The sequence below is a fragment of the Python bivittatus genome, unplaced genomic scaffold (assembly GCF_059951505.1).
Source record: "Python bivittatus isolate LINGU-HERP-01145 unplaced genomic scaffold, Pbiv_v1 ctg000670_np1212, whole genome shotgun sequence".
Classification (NCBI taxonomy): Eukaryota; Metazoa; Chordata; class Lepidosauria; order Squamata; family Pythonidae; genus Python; species Python bivittatus.
In genome coordinates this window covers 1,831,086-1,847,230 of record NW_028277094.1, presented here as the reverse complement: position 1 = coordinate 1,847,230, position 16,145 = coordinate 1,831,086, and the positions used below count along the sequence as shown (strand labels likewise).

Below are 16,145 nucleotides of genomic sequence, written 5' to 3'. Positions count from 1 at the left end.
CCCTGTGGATCAATGGCAACTTTCGGCAGCGGGGTCGCCGATGTGGGGTGCTGAGAGTCGTAGCTCAGCAACGCAGATCCCCCAGCCCTGCACCGCGCAGCCAGATCCTTGGGAGGGAAATAGGGTTGGGAGGTAAGCCGTCATTTCCACAGCTGCACAGAAGTCAAAAATAAAATTGCGTGTGTCCTCAGTTTAAATACTTTCTAATGCTCGGAGACTTTCTCCAGGCTGCGCACCGTTTTCTCATTCACGAGTATGTCCTCCCACAGCAGCTACAAGAGAAGCGGTGCTGGAACAGTGCCAAGGGCGCTATGAAATTCTACCTCCTGTTCCAAATGAAAACGTCTCCAGCAGGCCTGGATTCAGTCTCTGGACATCCAAACCTTTCTGGGAACCCATGGTCTACTCCAGCCTTACCCAACTTGGTGCCCAGCGCTAAGTCTGGGGACTGCAGCCTCCTGGATTCTCAGGCAACATGGCCATTACCAGTCCTAGCACATCTGGAGAGTGCCAGGTTGGGAAGGGCAAGTCTGTTATGTGCAGCAACACAAGACCTAATCTTCCATCTTTGGCTGGACTGTCCTTTGTGACCTAGAGTGTTTTGTAGCATCATCCAAGCATTGTGCCGATTGAAGAGTAACAAGGACAAGTTTATGGCATCTCAGCACTGCCCAGATGACATGCGTGCGTGTCATTTGTGGAGAAAGGGTCTCTCAGACGTCTTTGGTACCAAAGAACAAACAAATACATCGTTGAGGAATACATCACACCATTAAATAAAGGACTCAGATCAGCTCTCTGCATGGAGTATTTATTAGAACTGAATGTGGAGATTTAGAATTTGCTTCGGAGAAAACAGACTGGCAAAGAAGGACAGCAAAGCAACAAAAATAACATTCTGTAATGACCTAGAGGTGCCTTCCCAAAGCAACCTTTCATACAAGTAATCAAGGAAATAGAACAACAGAAGAGAATATGTGTAGCTCAGGGCTGAACTGTGGAGTCCTTGAGGTTCTCTGAGCTTGGTTGCTTTCTTGCAAACGTTTCGTTACCCAGCTAGGTAACATCTTCTGAAGATGTTACCTAGCTGGGTAACGAAACGTTTGCAAGAAAACAACCAAGCTCAGAGAACCCCAAGGACTCCATAGAACAACAGTTCAGTTCCATCTAAAATTTCACCTGCTGCTTAGGTAAACTATATGCGCTAATAGCAAAACTCCACCTTTGAACAACGGGAAGCAAAAGTTTACATTAAAAAGAAGTCAACAGAGAAGATAAATATTGACAACTGGCTAAAAAAAAACAGACCTCACACAACTTGGGTTTTTCTTTTTTCTTTCTTATTTAGTAAACAGCCTTGCCCAACTGGAGGACCTTTCCAAAAAGTTAGACTACAGCTCCCATAATTCTCAACCAGCTAAGCCCCATGGAAGTAGTGGTCCAACATATTTGGAGAATGACGGGTTGGGGAAGGCAGGAGTACAGTAATTTCACACTAAGGACCAATAATTGGGAAGATAGGAATTGTTCATTAAGTTAGATTTAATGTAGCTGAAATATGCCCCTTCCAGAGGCCGTCAAAAGATTGCCCCTAGCTTTGAAACTGAATGGTCAAGGATTCTTAGCTTGATTTATTTCTCCATAAATAAAAATGTCAGCGTGCCCTTTTAGATGAAGCATTTTGTATGCGTGTAGTCTTCCTGTCTCAGCTCTACAGGGTGAGGTCTAGATCATATCTTTCACATCTAACTACTTCTTACATCATCATTCTTAGCAAAGGAAACACTTAAGGAGGGAAAGAGGGAAAAGCCATGCCTTGTTTGGCTGACCACCCTGCTTCTAACCCTCCATCAGGAACCAACTGGAGAAAATTGTAACATATCTGCAATTAGCAAACTGCCAAAATCTTTTGGGTCCATTGCCTTTCTGGAATCCAGCAGTTGGGAAGATGAATTCTGAGACAGGACCCTGATCTTCAAGAAAAGGGTTAAGTACCTCCCCAACACCGTTTGCCTGTATCAAATGCAGAAGACCTTCCTTTGGCAGCGCTCAAAGAAAATGGATTTGGAGATGTTCAACATCTCTCTTTTCCAAATTCCACAAGCAAAATATAGGGAGTCTCGTCTGCAGCACCTACATTCATACCATAAAAGAATGGTGTTGGGTTATTTGGGGTTCTAGATTTGAGAGGTCTTATATCATTCCTCCTTTTTAGACTGTAATGTGTATTGCTTCGTTTATTCCAAAATATACAAAGCAAATCCTGCAGTAGATCGAGCACCTGTTCCAACACTCCACAATTTTTCCCATGTAACTTAGGGCATTTAACTCAGGAGAAGCTTTTTCCATTGTTTTGCATTGCTAGCTGGAAATAAGGAATGACCCAGGTTAAAGCTGATATTATAGCCTGCAAGAGTGGAAAACAGAGGCTGAAAGTGAGGATACGTAACTCTTTACACCTTCTTCTTCTTCTTTTACCCACTGTTTGTTAGAAGTTCCGATACAGTAGTCATAGAAAAACGATCTTGTATATTCCCTCAGATCTCTATTCAAGGTTTTCAGCTAATATACAAAAATATATTAAGCCACTAACTAAATCTCCAGTGTAAAGCTCCAGTATAGATCGCTTCACTTGAGTCTGAAAAGAATTGGTATAAAGGAATTAAAACTCAGGAATATTGCTAAAAATATGTTATCTCACATATATGCTTATTCCATTAGAGACGTGGTACAAGTATGGTAGAAAATCAACCATAACTGATTTCCCAACAGTGAAGGATATATAATCTCACAACAGAATCAGAGATATTTATAAAATAGTTATTTTCCAGAGAGGCAATTATGGTAGGAAGGAAAATACAACAGATAGTGAACAGGACAATTGGACCATTTAACTCAGTGTTTTTCAAAGTGGGCAACTTTAAAACGTGTGGACTTCAACTCCCAGAATTCCATGCTGGCTGGGGAATTCTGGGAGTTGAAGTCCATATATCTTATAGTTGCCAAATTTGAAAAACGCTGAGTTAGCTCAATATTTTCTACGCTGGGTAGAACGAGAGCAAGCAAGATAGTGACTCTCCTGATGCTTTGGATTCCAACTCCCATCAGCCTCAGCCAATGGTAAAAGACTGTAGGAGGCCTAATCTCAATGCCTGATGCACGGCCTTTCAAAATCAAATCAAACCCAGGGATGCCAGAAGGCAAACGCAGAAGCAGGGGTGTGCAAAACATTGAGATTCTTAACTCTTCAAGTAATTCTGGAGAGTTTCAAGCGCCAAACTCTCCTGAAATGGTTGAAAAGAGGCGTTTCGAGCTGGAGGTGGTTTCAATCAAAACGTTTTGCACACCCATTTAGAACCCTTGGCATTCAAGGCCCGTGTTTTGGAATTGAACTTTCCTAAGTGTGGCTCACGACCTCCTTCCCCAGGGATAAATGCCTGGAATAAGAAATGTCCCTGGTAAAGATAAGTCGACCCCCCCCTTTTTTTTTTACAGGTAATGCTGCTTGCTTTCATTCCTGCTAAAGCCTGCTTTTATCACTTGCTGGCCAGATTGAATGAATGGATTATCCAGGGCACCACCCTGGAAGAAAGGACTTTGGGACAAGCAACCAAGACCGTTTTACAGCCGCTGAGCCAGAGGAGCCCCCAGATGCAGCAAGATGAAACCCTGGCAGCAACGCGCATGATCACGGATGCAGCATCCCCAGGGAGACCATTCTGTCCACAGTCTGCCCGTGACCGAACTCCATCATTGCTGAATGTGAATCGCCTGGCCTGACGGAAGAGGAGGAAGGAGGAATGGCTTGAGAGCAGAGGAAAGAGGGTGCTTGCTGGATCAAAGGGTACTTAGAAGAACCCAGGCACAGAGAGAAAGGCAGGCTTCTCTTGGGGCAGGCTGTTCCATTCCGTGAAATCTAGGAGAAATTGGACAGGGAACTCGTCAGCTGGGCGGGGACAATGGCAAGAGAGGGCAGCAAATGGAACGCAACATCCGTTTCAGTCTTTCTATGTAGTATGCTATGCAACTGCAAAATCCAGTTTCTATTATCACGCAGAAACTAAAGAGGAGGAAAGGTCCCTTATTATCAGAGAGCAAGGATTTAAGAGGAGGAGTGGTGTGGAATTCATGGTGGAGTAGCACAGAGAGAGCAGTGTTCAAATTCCTGGCTCGGTCATCAAATGGATGTGCATCCTTGGGCAGTCACTTTATGCTGCACACTGGAATGTATTTGTTTATTTATTTATTTGTATTAATAAATGTACACGGCCACCTGTCTCACTACCGTGACTCTGGGCGGCTTACAAAGTTAAAAAAAAAAAGTATTAAAAAAAAATAACCCACAGAAATCATTAAAAGCTTTAAAGAATAAACCTGTTTAACATCATTAAGATACAAACTGCGGGACAGTATCATTCATTTTCCTAGACATACAGCCATTCAGATATATAGACATTCATTCATTCATTCATTCATTCATTCATTCATTCATTCTTAAATTTGTGTGCCATCCATCTCCCCCAACGGGTGACCATTTAGCAGGCTGTATGTCTATATATACACCAACATCACCAGATCCTCAGGCCAGATGGCAAAGCCATGTCTTCAGGCTCTTCTCAAAGGCCAACAAGGGCCCAGTCTCAGCTCAGGGGGGATGACGTTCCAGAGGGCGGGAGTTGTCCTGTACTTTCATTCCCAAGAGGGTTATTAAGTGTGCATTACAACAGTTACGTTTTATGCTATCAACAATATTTCCCCCCTGGTTTCTGCCCTTCTACCGTAGCCCTTTTTATTCCATTGCAGAATATGCTCACCTAAAAGAGCTTCTCATAGCACTTATCACAGTGGACAATATCCCGATGAATGAAGATTTTCTCCAAGAGATCTCCCATTGGCTTGTGGCAAATTCCACACTGCAAGAGAAGAAGTATGAGAGTCGCTCTCTATTTAGCCATGAACATACCTTTTGCATACCTACCAAAAAAAATATGTACTTGTGCTCCAATTGCTCTGCAGCTAAATGGCTAACCAATAATCAGTGACTCCATCTGTAATGTATTTGCCATGTGTCTGAATCAGAGTGTGCATGAATTCACATGCTAAAGCTTAGGAGGGTCAGACAGAAATTGTGAGACTTGAAGATCAGGACATCCCATTGTACAGCTGGGTAGTGAAGGTTCCCATCTTGTTTTCTCCTCCCAACTACATAGCTCCATTAATACCACATTTATAAGGAGCACTCTTACTCTGAAGCAGTATTCATGGCAGCAGATGTTGAGGTTCTCCACAGATATCTTGGCACAGTTGCGGATTACTCGGCCACAATAAGTACAAACATCTTCCAAAGGCCTAGAAGGAAGGAAGATGATGCAAATCAAAAGACAGTTGTAAAAACTTTTCTAACTTCATAGAGCTTCTTGTTGAAGAGATACACTGCTGTTGTGATTTCATGCAGCTCAGAGAGCTCTTAGGGCTATATCCTCCTATCGGTAGGGTGCAAAAAGTAGTGGTGAAGTTTTGGAGGTCAGAGGTGTGACAAGCACACCCTGCACTGTGTTCCCCAAGTAACCCTGCACCATGAAGAACCCTCTCCTATTGTCAGTATCACCTGCTATATGTGAAATTGGAAGGTGGACACCTTGTCTTTTGCCCCCAGCTGCAAAAACCACACTGACTCCTTCATAAAATTCTGCATGTGCTGGATTTCAGGCTGATAGGCTCTATTTGTCTCTTAATTAGAGGTCTGAGATCAGAGTTAATTAATTATTATTAGCTGAGTTCACACGACACACCAAACCTGGATCAAAAATGATTCCTGTATTTGTAGAACCTTCCCAACAAACCCTGCCAGGGTAGTTCACCCAACATAAGACAGTAGCTAGGTTCTCACAAGATGTTGAACCACAACACCATTCCACTTCAGCCTGGTTCATGGAAACCTGGCCCTTGTCTAGTTTGGAAGGGATCCCATATCAAACCACAACAGGAACAATATGCCAAGGGTTGGCTCTACCTTTTTGGAGGTGTGTTATTCAGATAGCTAGCACTGCTGTAGCTTGGTTTCTCGAGCTCAGACAAGTCAACCAAGCTGCGACTGGAGAAGAAAGGAGAGAAGACAATATAATTGTTCTATAGGAAGATTTTTAAAATTACTGACTAAATTCAAGGGGCATCCTTGTTTTTCATGTCCCCAAAGCAGTGCTTTCCCGTAATTAGTGAGAAGCTAAATTAAAACTGAGGGCCCATGCAGCGTTTGATACAATGCTGAATTATTCCATGATGACCTTCGGGAAAAGAAATCTCATCCAAAAGCCAAATAAAAAGTGCTGGGCAAAGAGGAAACATTTAATTAAAGGTGGAAAAGCTCCTGAAGCCTCCAAAGCAATTTGCCTACTATCACATGCACTTGGATTTAACACCCTGCCACAACTTATGTCTGCAAAAACACAGGAAGGTAATAGAGAGACCACTAGATTATCACTGACTGGCATGAATGGTGTTTAGATGCTGAAGAAGACATGACTGAACCAAGGGTGGTAAGTGAAAAAAAAAATACTAATGTGAAGACAATTGGAGAAAACCTACTGATTTCTCAGGAGGATGTGAAAGACGGTCCCCCAACAGCAGATGCATCACCTGAGCAATTATTTACTTCATCCTTCCAATATCTGTGCCCTTTCTCCACCACTATCTTAACAGGTTTTGAGAAGAATTTCGATATTGGTGGAACCATTCTTAAATAGCAGCAGAAAAGAACCCAACACAAAAGGTGAGCCACACAAAACATTGCAAGCAAATTCTTCTGATAGGCTGGAGATTTTGTAGACTTGCAGGCGTCCTTCCCTTTGGTTTCCTTACCTGTTGTAACGTGGTGAGGAGGACAATTCCATGCTTTTGATGGATTCTTTCACAAAGAGGAGACCTTTGCTACAGAGGAGCAAAAGAGACACACACTTCAGAGGAGGCATTGTTTGATAAGGGATATGATGTCTGGTGCATTGGAAAGCTAGAAGAAAGACCCCCAACTCTTTCTTCAATATACGCTACCCTGATGTGGAAGAATCTGAATCATAACTAGAAGAGGTCTTCAGCTGGGAGGAAGCAGTGGCATCCTTTACCTCCGAATCCATCAAATTCCTGCAAGAGAAAAGAATTTTGGGTGAGTACGATCATGCATGACAGATCAGACACTCAGACGTGGTTGTCGTGCCATCTATCATCACACTCTATCCCCTCCTTGCAGAACAGACATCAGCAGGGTGCAAGCAACAAAAGGATAAAAATCTACTCGTTCAGGTAAATCATGTAGGTTGTGAGAGAAGGCTCTTCAACTGCTGTATCATGAATGGCTCAAGGCAAAATTTTTAGCAAAGGCAGTGCATAGAAGGAATCAAAGGAACAAGTGACTCTAATGCCACCTGCAGGGTTTGATAGAACTGTAAAAACAGGGCCAGAAAATGTCTCTCTAGGCTAACCTACCTTGTAGGATAGTTGTGTAGATCAATAGCATTGCCCCATTGGCCTTGTAAGTTGCCCGGAGTTTTGGAAGGAAGAACATTGTAGGGCAGAGCCCTCCGAAGCAGTGCCTGCCCTCTGGAATGGGGTTCCCCCTGAGATTTGGATGGCCCCCACCCTGCTCTTGTTTAGAAGAACTAGGAAGATCTGGCTGTTCTCCCAGAACTTTGGCAAGGGAGGGTGAGACCCCTTGCTTCACTGTGCTTGCCATCTTTTATCTTTATTTCTTACATTTTATTGATTTGATTTTAATGTCTTTCTTTGTTGTGAGCCACGCAGAGTCATTGAAAGTTGGGCAGCATAGAAGATAATAAATTATTATTATTATTAAAGACATATTCCTCAAGTGTCGCTGAGTCATTAACTATCTGAGCAAAGTTTCAGAACTGTTTCAGCCCAGCTGGTTGTGATAAGAAATCTTAAGAACTCTAAGAAGGGATGAAATCTAAGAAGGGATGAATGACTTTTGGGGGGGGGGGGTGCCTTGAAGTCAGTCATGACTCCTGGCGACTGCCTGGACAAGTCCCTGCAGTCTTCTTGGCAAGATTTCAGAAGTAGTTTGCCATTGCCTCCTTCCTAGGGCTGAGAGAGAGTGACTGGCCCAAGGTCACCCAGCTGGCTTTGTGCCTAAGGCAGCACTAGAACTCATAGTCTCCCATTTTCTAGCCTAGTGCCTTGAACCACTATACCAAACTGGCTCTCTCCATTGCCTTCTTCCTAGGGCTGAGAGAGAGCGACTGGCCTGGGTCACCCAATTGGCTTCATGCCTAAGGCAGGACTAGAATTCATGGTCTCCCATTTTCTAGCCTGGTGCCTTAACCACCACACCAAGTCCAATATTTCACCTGTTGTTCCTTGCTCCTGATGTTTGTTATCTCATGTCGCCCAGTATTATAGCTGGTCCTGGCACTGGTGATCACAGCAAAACTATTCCTGGACTTCATCAAAAGTTTTCAAGTCAAGTTATCTTTTTCTACTACTCAAAGCAAATGAATGTAAGATGCCCTAATACTAATTTTGTGGCACAATCTTTAGATGATACAGCAGCTTTTACTGAAGCTGCACAGACTTGGTTCAAGTCCCTTCTTCTAGACTGTCTTGAGTTGCCTACCATTGCCTTGAGTGCAACTGTTGAAGGAGAATGGCAGGACAACAATGCAATTATTAAATTAAAAATAAAATGTTTTAGCAGTTCTTATTGATCGCCTTTAAAAAAAATCAAAGGGACTTCCCGAGAAATATAACGAAAGCACTTTCAATATACCTGATATAAACAAATACAACAAACAGCATTAACTCAAACAAATACTTTAATGTAAGAGAAATAAATTATAAAACAGAGGAAGTTTATTAGTCCAACTTTTGGTGAAGATTCTGCAATTATAGCATTCCCCAAAAGCTGCATCCTTGGAATCTACCAATAGAATATATATGAATCACAAGACAGAGATCAGCGTGTAAGCTGATTTTTTAAAGACTCTAATAATTCACAAATGAGTAAATACCAGAGTATTCAGTTCTTTATCTTTACCTTCCATTCTCTGTGTCACAGATGTCCTTATAGAAGGGCACTCTATGGCTTTTTGGAAAGCTAGTCCCAGGGTCTCTGAAGGGGTAGTAAGACATACTAGGAGGAAATGTAGGTATGTGTTAATTTGAGTCTTAACAAAGAAACGTAACAACAAATGAAATGATGTACTGCACATATAGGAAAGGGAAATTTTCAATATGACTCAGCTTAGTCTGAATGTTTCAAAGAGACATTGCTTTTTTATAATGCACATCCTGCTTTTTTGCATTCCAAGCACTCTCTTTGCAAGAACAGGATACCCCCCCAACCCGGGGTTAGCTTGTATCCTGGAAAAAATGCAATCCATTCTCCTGTTCATATCCTCTATTGAAGGTGTGAGTTTACCAAAGATTAACCCTGCAATTGTTAGGGAATTCTTACAGAAAACACTTTTTTTAATCAGTTCCAAGGAACACAGACTCTTCTTGGCCAGATAATTTTATAGCTTTAAGAAATATCTTAATTTACCTTATATGACAATTACAACTTCTGTGATTTGTCATTCGGGGGTAGCATGATCTTACTCATCCCAAATACTTTCTGAAGAATCATATTTTTATGGCTCTCTGAAAATCGATTAAGGCAGAGTGGTCTGGATATCTAAGTACGAAATTTCCAGATTTGATTTGCAAACCATTTTTCCCCTGTTGTTCCTAAAGGTGGTTCCAGGAACATCACTCAAAAAGGATTGCAACATCAAAAGAGGCCACGTGTCCACAAAAAGCGTGGAAGTGCTAACTGATATGTCAAGATGCAAGTTTAGAAATCATGACTATCACTCAAACAGCAGTAGATCTCACGTTGAGGAGGAGGAAGACAGTGATGGGAGAATTTGCATGCCTGTATAGCCTGCTTCTCTATGATAAATGTTGATTAGCTTTTTCATGGTTCCCTACTTTCCCTTTTCTACAATAATTCTTTAATTGGACAGCTCCTCTGAAAGGAAATGATGCCTTTCAATAGACAAATGCCCTCAAAGTCTTATGAAGTTATCTTCTCTAAAGTAGGACACTTGACCGTCTTCTTATCCCTAGAAATTACCCACTTCTTCTTCTGATCCCTGATTATTGCCTTTTTACCTTCTGCTGTTGAATGGCTGATTGTACAAGTATGGTACCATTCCATGGTTGAGTCTCAACATTCTGCGGTTGTAAAGTTGATTGTTCCTGTATGGTACAGTTCCATTCCTAGACTCTGAAGATCTGGTGAAATGGCTGGCTTGGCGATCCAGATGTGAAAAAGTCCTGAGACCAATGTCCAACACAGGGAGGGTTGTAAATTGGGATTCCTATGACTGGTCTAACATGCTTAAAGTAGTCCCTCTGCACAGAGTACAAGAAGTTCTGTCTCTCTCAGAGACTGACTCAGAGAATATTTGCCAGAAACTACTGGTTTAATTAATTCATAAGCATGGAAGATTTCTGTTTACTCTTGCAATGTGGAATACAAAATTTGGGAAACCCATGTTTGTTTGCAGAGAAGTGCTGTCCAGCACCAAAGTGATCCTGGGATGCTTTGCAAGAACGCCCTGCATATATTAATAAGCCACTGTGAATAAGCAGACAGTAGCATCCTCCAGATGTAAAGCAGTTGAGTGGAAAGGAAAACCCACCACATCTGCCTGGTTTTGAAGAAGCAATGCCAAATAGTTTGCAAAACGACAAACTATTGTAATGCTAACAAGAGTGAGACAACCAAGATTACAATCCTAACCATATCTACTTGGGAGTTAATTAACAGAAGTCAAAGGCTCTAGCAATCCAAGTAATATGCTCAGGATTACAATGGAGAAGGACATGTTAAAGGGATCCAAGAAAGGGAAAATGAAAATACCATAAAGAAGAAAAACAAACTCTGGAAATGGCTCCAGTCCAGCCAGGTTTTATAGAAGAAAACGGACTGAATAAGTCACAACGAGTTCAAGGCCCATCGGTTTCAGAGGGAACGGCAAAGCTGTAGATGGATTTGGAGCCGTGTGATTTAAGAAAGGAAGACATTGATAGGAATACAAGTAGCCGATTTCATGAGTTACTTCTCATGAAATGTGTTCAATGTCAAGTCATTCTTCAAATATCACTCAAAAATATTTGGCTATTTGAAAAGAACTCAGATGAAGAAGATGTAAGCTACCGCATGGTTGCTGAGGAATTTAGAACCCCAGCATCCATTTGGAAGAACCTGGGGGGGCAGAAGATAAGAAATGAGAAGGAGAGTTGGGTAAACAATGCAAAATAAATATCATACGTTCGGTCTTAAATCTAGGCCTTATCACACTTCTTTGGAGTATAGCCCAGTTGGCCGTGAAAATGCAGGTTAGATTTCTATCAAAAGGAAAGAAGGATATAATTAAAATTATTCTAATGAGGAGATGCTTATGGTCAACTGGCAAAGAAGTGACGCTCTTTGGGCATATCCTATTCAGCATTCTCACCACCAGTTGCATGAAGCCATGAGCCATGATGATCACAATAACAAAGGACCCCAAAGTAAAATGAATTGCGGGTTCTAAAGAGATTGAACGATATGAAACAAAAATATAACACAGTGCAAGAGAAGAAAGACACTTTTTATGTTGTTTAACAGCCAAATTGCTTAGAACCAATTCAGTGATTATATGGAATATAAGCTTAATATGCCCGAAAAAGGATCCCTCAATTGACAAAAGGCATTGGAGAATAGTTTCCTATTATCTGTTAGAGAAGCTTCACAGGGTATGTGAATACTCTTCTAACAGTAAACCTGGTTTTGCTCGTCACTCTCAGAAGGTGGTGGACACCTTTAATTGTACCACTTGGCACCATCGATCCATGAATACATTCAGATGACGGCATAATCTATGCAGTCCTTTTAAGAAAAGAGGGAGATGACTTAATCTGAAATATTGAATCATACCCTGGGACTCCAAGACTTCTTAATACAGAGATGCTATTGAGCTGAAGAAGTCCAGCAGTTCTTAAAGTTGTACAAGTAGAAAAGAGGATTTGGCCTAGAAACCTCTCCTTGAGGAACTAAGTCTAAACTTAGAAGAAGAAGAGGAGGAAGCAGAGGAGGAAGAAGAGAACTAGGACCAGGGAAACCCAGGTGCCCTCCTAAACTTAAAAGGTAGGATAGAAAAATAATGTTCTGACCCATCCCCTGATTCTTGATCCCTTTTAAAATCCCCCTTGATCCCTTTTAAAATGGAGCATCAGGGAAATGAACCTGAAACCAACTGTGTGCTAAGCGCATCTCTGACACTGAGCAAGGTCTCTCTCCGTTCCTTCTACTTAAGACCATGGGTGTCCATTCCTAACTGCAATGACGCCAAATGATAAAACATGCCTTGTGACATCACAACAAGTGTTTTGTCACTTACCACCACCACTTCAGTGGGCACCTATGCTTAAGACCTCCCTAACACCCTATTCAGCCGAAAGGCTACAACGTGACCCACCTAAAAGGAGTGTGCAGCTAAACTTGGCCCAGAACTGTGCCTCCAGCTGCTTGTTGTAATGAACAAAGAATAATTGTGGATTAAGGAAAAGGCAAATCTATCCTCACCAGGAAGATGAAGTATGTGAGGTTTTTTTTTTTAATCGTGACCATAGCAGTTCATTATATGCTTTCAATTGTATTAGATTATTTGTCTCTCTGTTCAGTCCCAACTCCAATATAGCTTGACACACAGAAACAAGAGCAGGGAGAAATGATTAACAGTAGATAGTGGTCCATTTGTACCCTGATATTAAAACCTACCAGTATTTGTGTGTCCCTTCTTGAACTCAAAGACAGATATGTGGAAGAAAATAGAACGGTATGCTTTTCTTCTGTCCATCAAATGCCACAAGCTTGTCATGATTTTAATACATATCAGACTTGAAGCCCATGGCTGAATAGGTTAAAGCTAAAAATATTAGTCTAACCCAAGAAGTCAGAAGGTCAAATCTCGTTTCCCAAAGGAATTTCGAAGATTCCAAAGTTATGCTGCCTTTCCTTTTTTCTAACTGATGCACAGAATCAACTTGTTCATTTCCAAAGGCAGAGCAAACGGACGGGGGTAAATGAGGGAGATTTACCAACTCCCATGATGAATCAGGAGAGATTTTTTTAAAATGAACCTTTTAAAGGAACCATGGGAAGTGGGAAATCAAGCGGCAGGTGGGGAAAGGATTGCACAATCAGAGACAGAACAGCTGCAGAATCTCTTGGCCACTTCTTGACTAAGCAAGGCTGAGAATTTCACATTCCATCCATGAGAGTTTCTCCAACATTCTCTTCTTCTTTGAAAAGCATTTCAAAGCCAAATCCTCTTTCCTTGAGTTGAAGGAAAATTTGGCAGGAAAAAGAAAATAAAGCAGGACAATTGCTCTGCCCATCACTAGCTATTACAGTATCTCATCAAACTTTTGGGAGCAGAATGTCAGTTCCTTACCCAGCTGAACCTTCATCTGACCCCTGCTGTCTGTATTGGTTCTCTGGAGAGACAACTGTACTCTCTCTGGCAAGGGATCCGTACCTGCCAAGGAAGGGAAGAGAATGCCTATGTTTTAGTCTACCTCTGCTATCAAAAACCCTCCAGTGATTCTCTTTTGAGCAGAGACAGGTATGACAGATGCACTAAAAGGTCTGCTGAGCTTCTGTTCCTGCCAAAGAGAGGACAGGAACTTCTACAGGTAGTCCTTGCTTAACGACCACTCATTCAGAGACCATTCAAACTTAGGATGGCACTGAACGAGTGGTACTTATGACCAGTTCTCAAAGTTGCAGCCATTGCAGCACCCTCATGGTCACGTGATCGCAATTTGCGACCTTCCCTGCCAGCTCCCCACAAGCAAAGTCAATGGGGAAGTCAGCAGGAAGTCGGAAGTCAGCAGTCGCAATCCCATGAGGTCCTCGCTTAATGACCCACATGGTCCTCACTTAACGACAGCAACCAGGGCTGCTGGGATTGCCATTGCTAAGTGATGTGGTCATGTGACACCATGCTTTACAACCACATTGCTTGGCGACAGAAATTCCAGCCCCAATTACCATCATTAAGCAAGAACTACGTGTAGTCTCTTAGTTTGCAGCAGAAGAGGGTGACATTGTGCCTCATTTCCCCCAGCAGGAATCTTTTCCCCCAAACTTTCTGTGCGCATAGCACGTGTTCTACACAGCATCATGCTTTTCCCACGCCAGTTTTTCTACTGAACCAAAACTTCACCTGGTAGTGTCCACATCTGATTCCTCCCTCTTGGCAGGACTTAGGAGTTCACACTGGATTCCAGTGGTGCTCAGACGACTTTCCCCAGGCTGTGGCTCAGACCTGGCAAGAAAAGACAATAGGGTTGGCCAATCTGTTCCTGTCGAACGTTGCTGCACAGAGTTCCCAGGTCCTTTCTTGCAGCCTCCAATTTTATTGGACGTTTTCAATGCTTTTTCAGTTGTGCTTTCTAAATGCTTTTAAATGCAAAACACTAAGCACTTCTGAAAAGTCATAGCTTTTTTTTTTCTTTTTTACCTTGCGGCCTTCTGTGGCTCTAGGTGTGCCCTGTTTTTTTCTCCATTTCAGCCTCCCCAACCAAGTTGCAAGAAAGCAAGAACATTGGCCTATTTTATAAACGAGGTCATTTATAGAATATTCTGAACTTCTACAAGATGCAAATCATTCCTCTCCTTAATACTATTATTAATTCATATAAAATACTTTTAATGATGATATTTTAATAACAGTTGAAGCCACAGGTAGAAATATACACATATCCTAACCCTGACATTTTCCAGCAGGGTTGTAACAAGTACATAGTGCACACATCCACCCAAAAACTTAAATAAAATGTAATATTCAGCAAGGTGCTGATGATGCAAAAGATGTTAATGTAAAGATGCTCAGCAGAAGACCTTCACGAATTGTACAAATAGCAAAGACTGAATCTCCTTCCCTCTCCTTACTTAGCCAGGTAACCTTCCACCTTTTTATATTCTGTGTTGCTTGGATTCTCCTGCTCTGAGTAGATTCTGCAAAAAAGGAAGACATTAAGCCCAAAATGGGGGAGTGCCCTCTGACATCTACGGGCACATTACAAGTGCAGGAGACTAAAGGAGAGAGATAATAAATCCATGTAATGCAAACAGTCCCACACTCTTATAATGACCATTAGGTACTGTAAAATCAATTACCATAAATTCATTGAAACAGAAGAGCTTTGAGGCTGAAAGAAGCCAAGGGCCCATCTAGTGCAGCTTTCTATGTCCATAACGGCCAGCCAGGTGACTCCAGAAAGCTCATCTTAACCTTCTTCCACCATCACTCCCTGGGAGTTATCACTTCAGGCATGTTATCTGTGATTCTTGAGGTAGTATGTAGGCATCAAAACTAGTGACAGTGATAGCCATTTCTTCCACAGATCTGTTTAGTTTAACAAGTCCCTAGAATCATCTAAAGTGGTGGCTGCCATGAATGAAGGCAACTAATTCAGATGTAAACTCTGCTACCGTTTATCTGTTTCTCTGCATTTAGTTTTAATCAACTGCCCTAAATTCTAATAAGGTGTGAAAGGGAGAAAAACTTCTCTCCATCTACATTTTCCATATGTTTGACATTCCTCGGTCATGTCTTTCCTTTTTTTCTCTCACTCTAAGCTAAAAAGCCATAAACTACAGTGAGTAGATCTAGCTACATGCCTCATTCGCTCTGTGTAGGAATCTTTTGGAGATATTTATTGATTGGGGTGGCATCTTCAAGGGTGATGGAAGAACAAAGTTCTAGTGACATACATGCATGGCATCTTACAAACTGTTGATTTGATTCAGGAGACAAAATCAGTTTGATGTATTAATTCAAATGGGAAAATTGAGTGGATTTAGTGTGTCAAATCAACTTGTGTCACCCTTGTAAGGTAAGACCAGACAGGAAACATGGCCAGATGAACAAATTCTAGTTTATTGTAAGGTTACATGAACAGAATCTTGCAAGTGTGAGAGGAAAAATGCGAGTAGCCTAAAACTTATTTTGATATAGATATATGTTGCTTAATCACATTTAATAATAAAAGCAAGGGTTAGCTTAGAGATGACCTGTGGGACACTGACAGGAAAA

General features: G+C 41.8%; 1 protein-coding gene across 1 annotated transcript in view; it reads right to left on the bottom strand.

The window, feature by feature from the left end:
* Positions 1–3,466: 3,466 nt before the first annotated feature.
* Positions 3,467–16,145, bottom strand: part of ZNF185 (zinc finger protein 185 with LIM domain) — a 28,646-nt gene continuing 15,967 nt past the window's right edge. Inside the window, exons 17-25 of the mRNA XM_088151507.1 lie at positions 14,271–14,372; positions 13,497–13,580; positions 9,047–9,142; positions 7,048–7,137; positions 6,859–6,927; positions 6,014–6,094; positions 5,247–5,349; positions 4,815–4,913; positions 3,467–3,916 (exon numbers count right to left, since the gene is read on the bottom strand). Of these exons, the coding sequence (XP_088007633.1) occupies positions 4,815–4,913; positions 5,247–5,349; positions 6,014–6,094; positions 6,859–6,927; positions 7,048–7,137; positions 9,047–9,142; positions 13,497–13,580; positions 14,271–14,372 (724 nt within the window). The 3' untranslated portion in view covers positions 3,467–3,916. The remainder of the gene's footprint in view (positions 3,917–4,814; positions 4,914–5,246; positions 5,350–6,013; positions 6,095–6,858; positions 6,928–7,047; positions 7,138–9,046; positions 9,143–13,496; positions 13,581–14,270; positions 14,373–16,145) is intronic.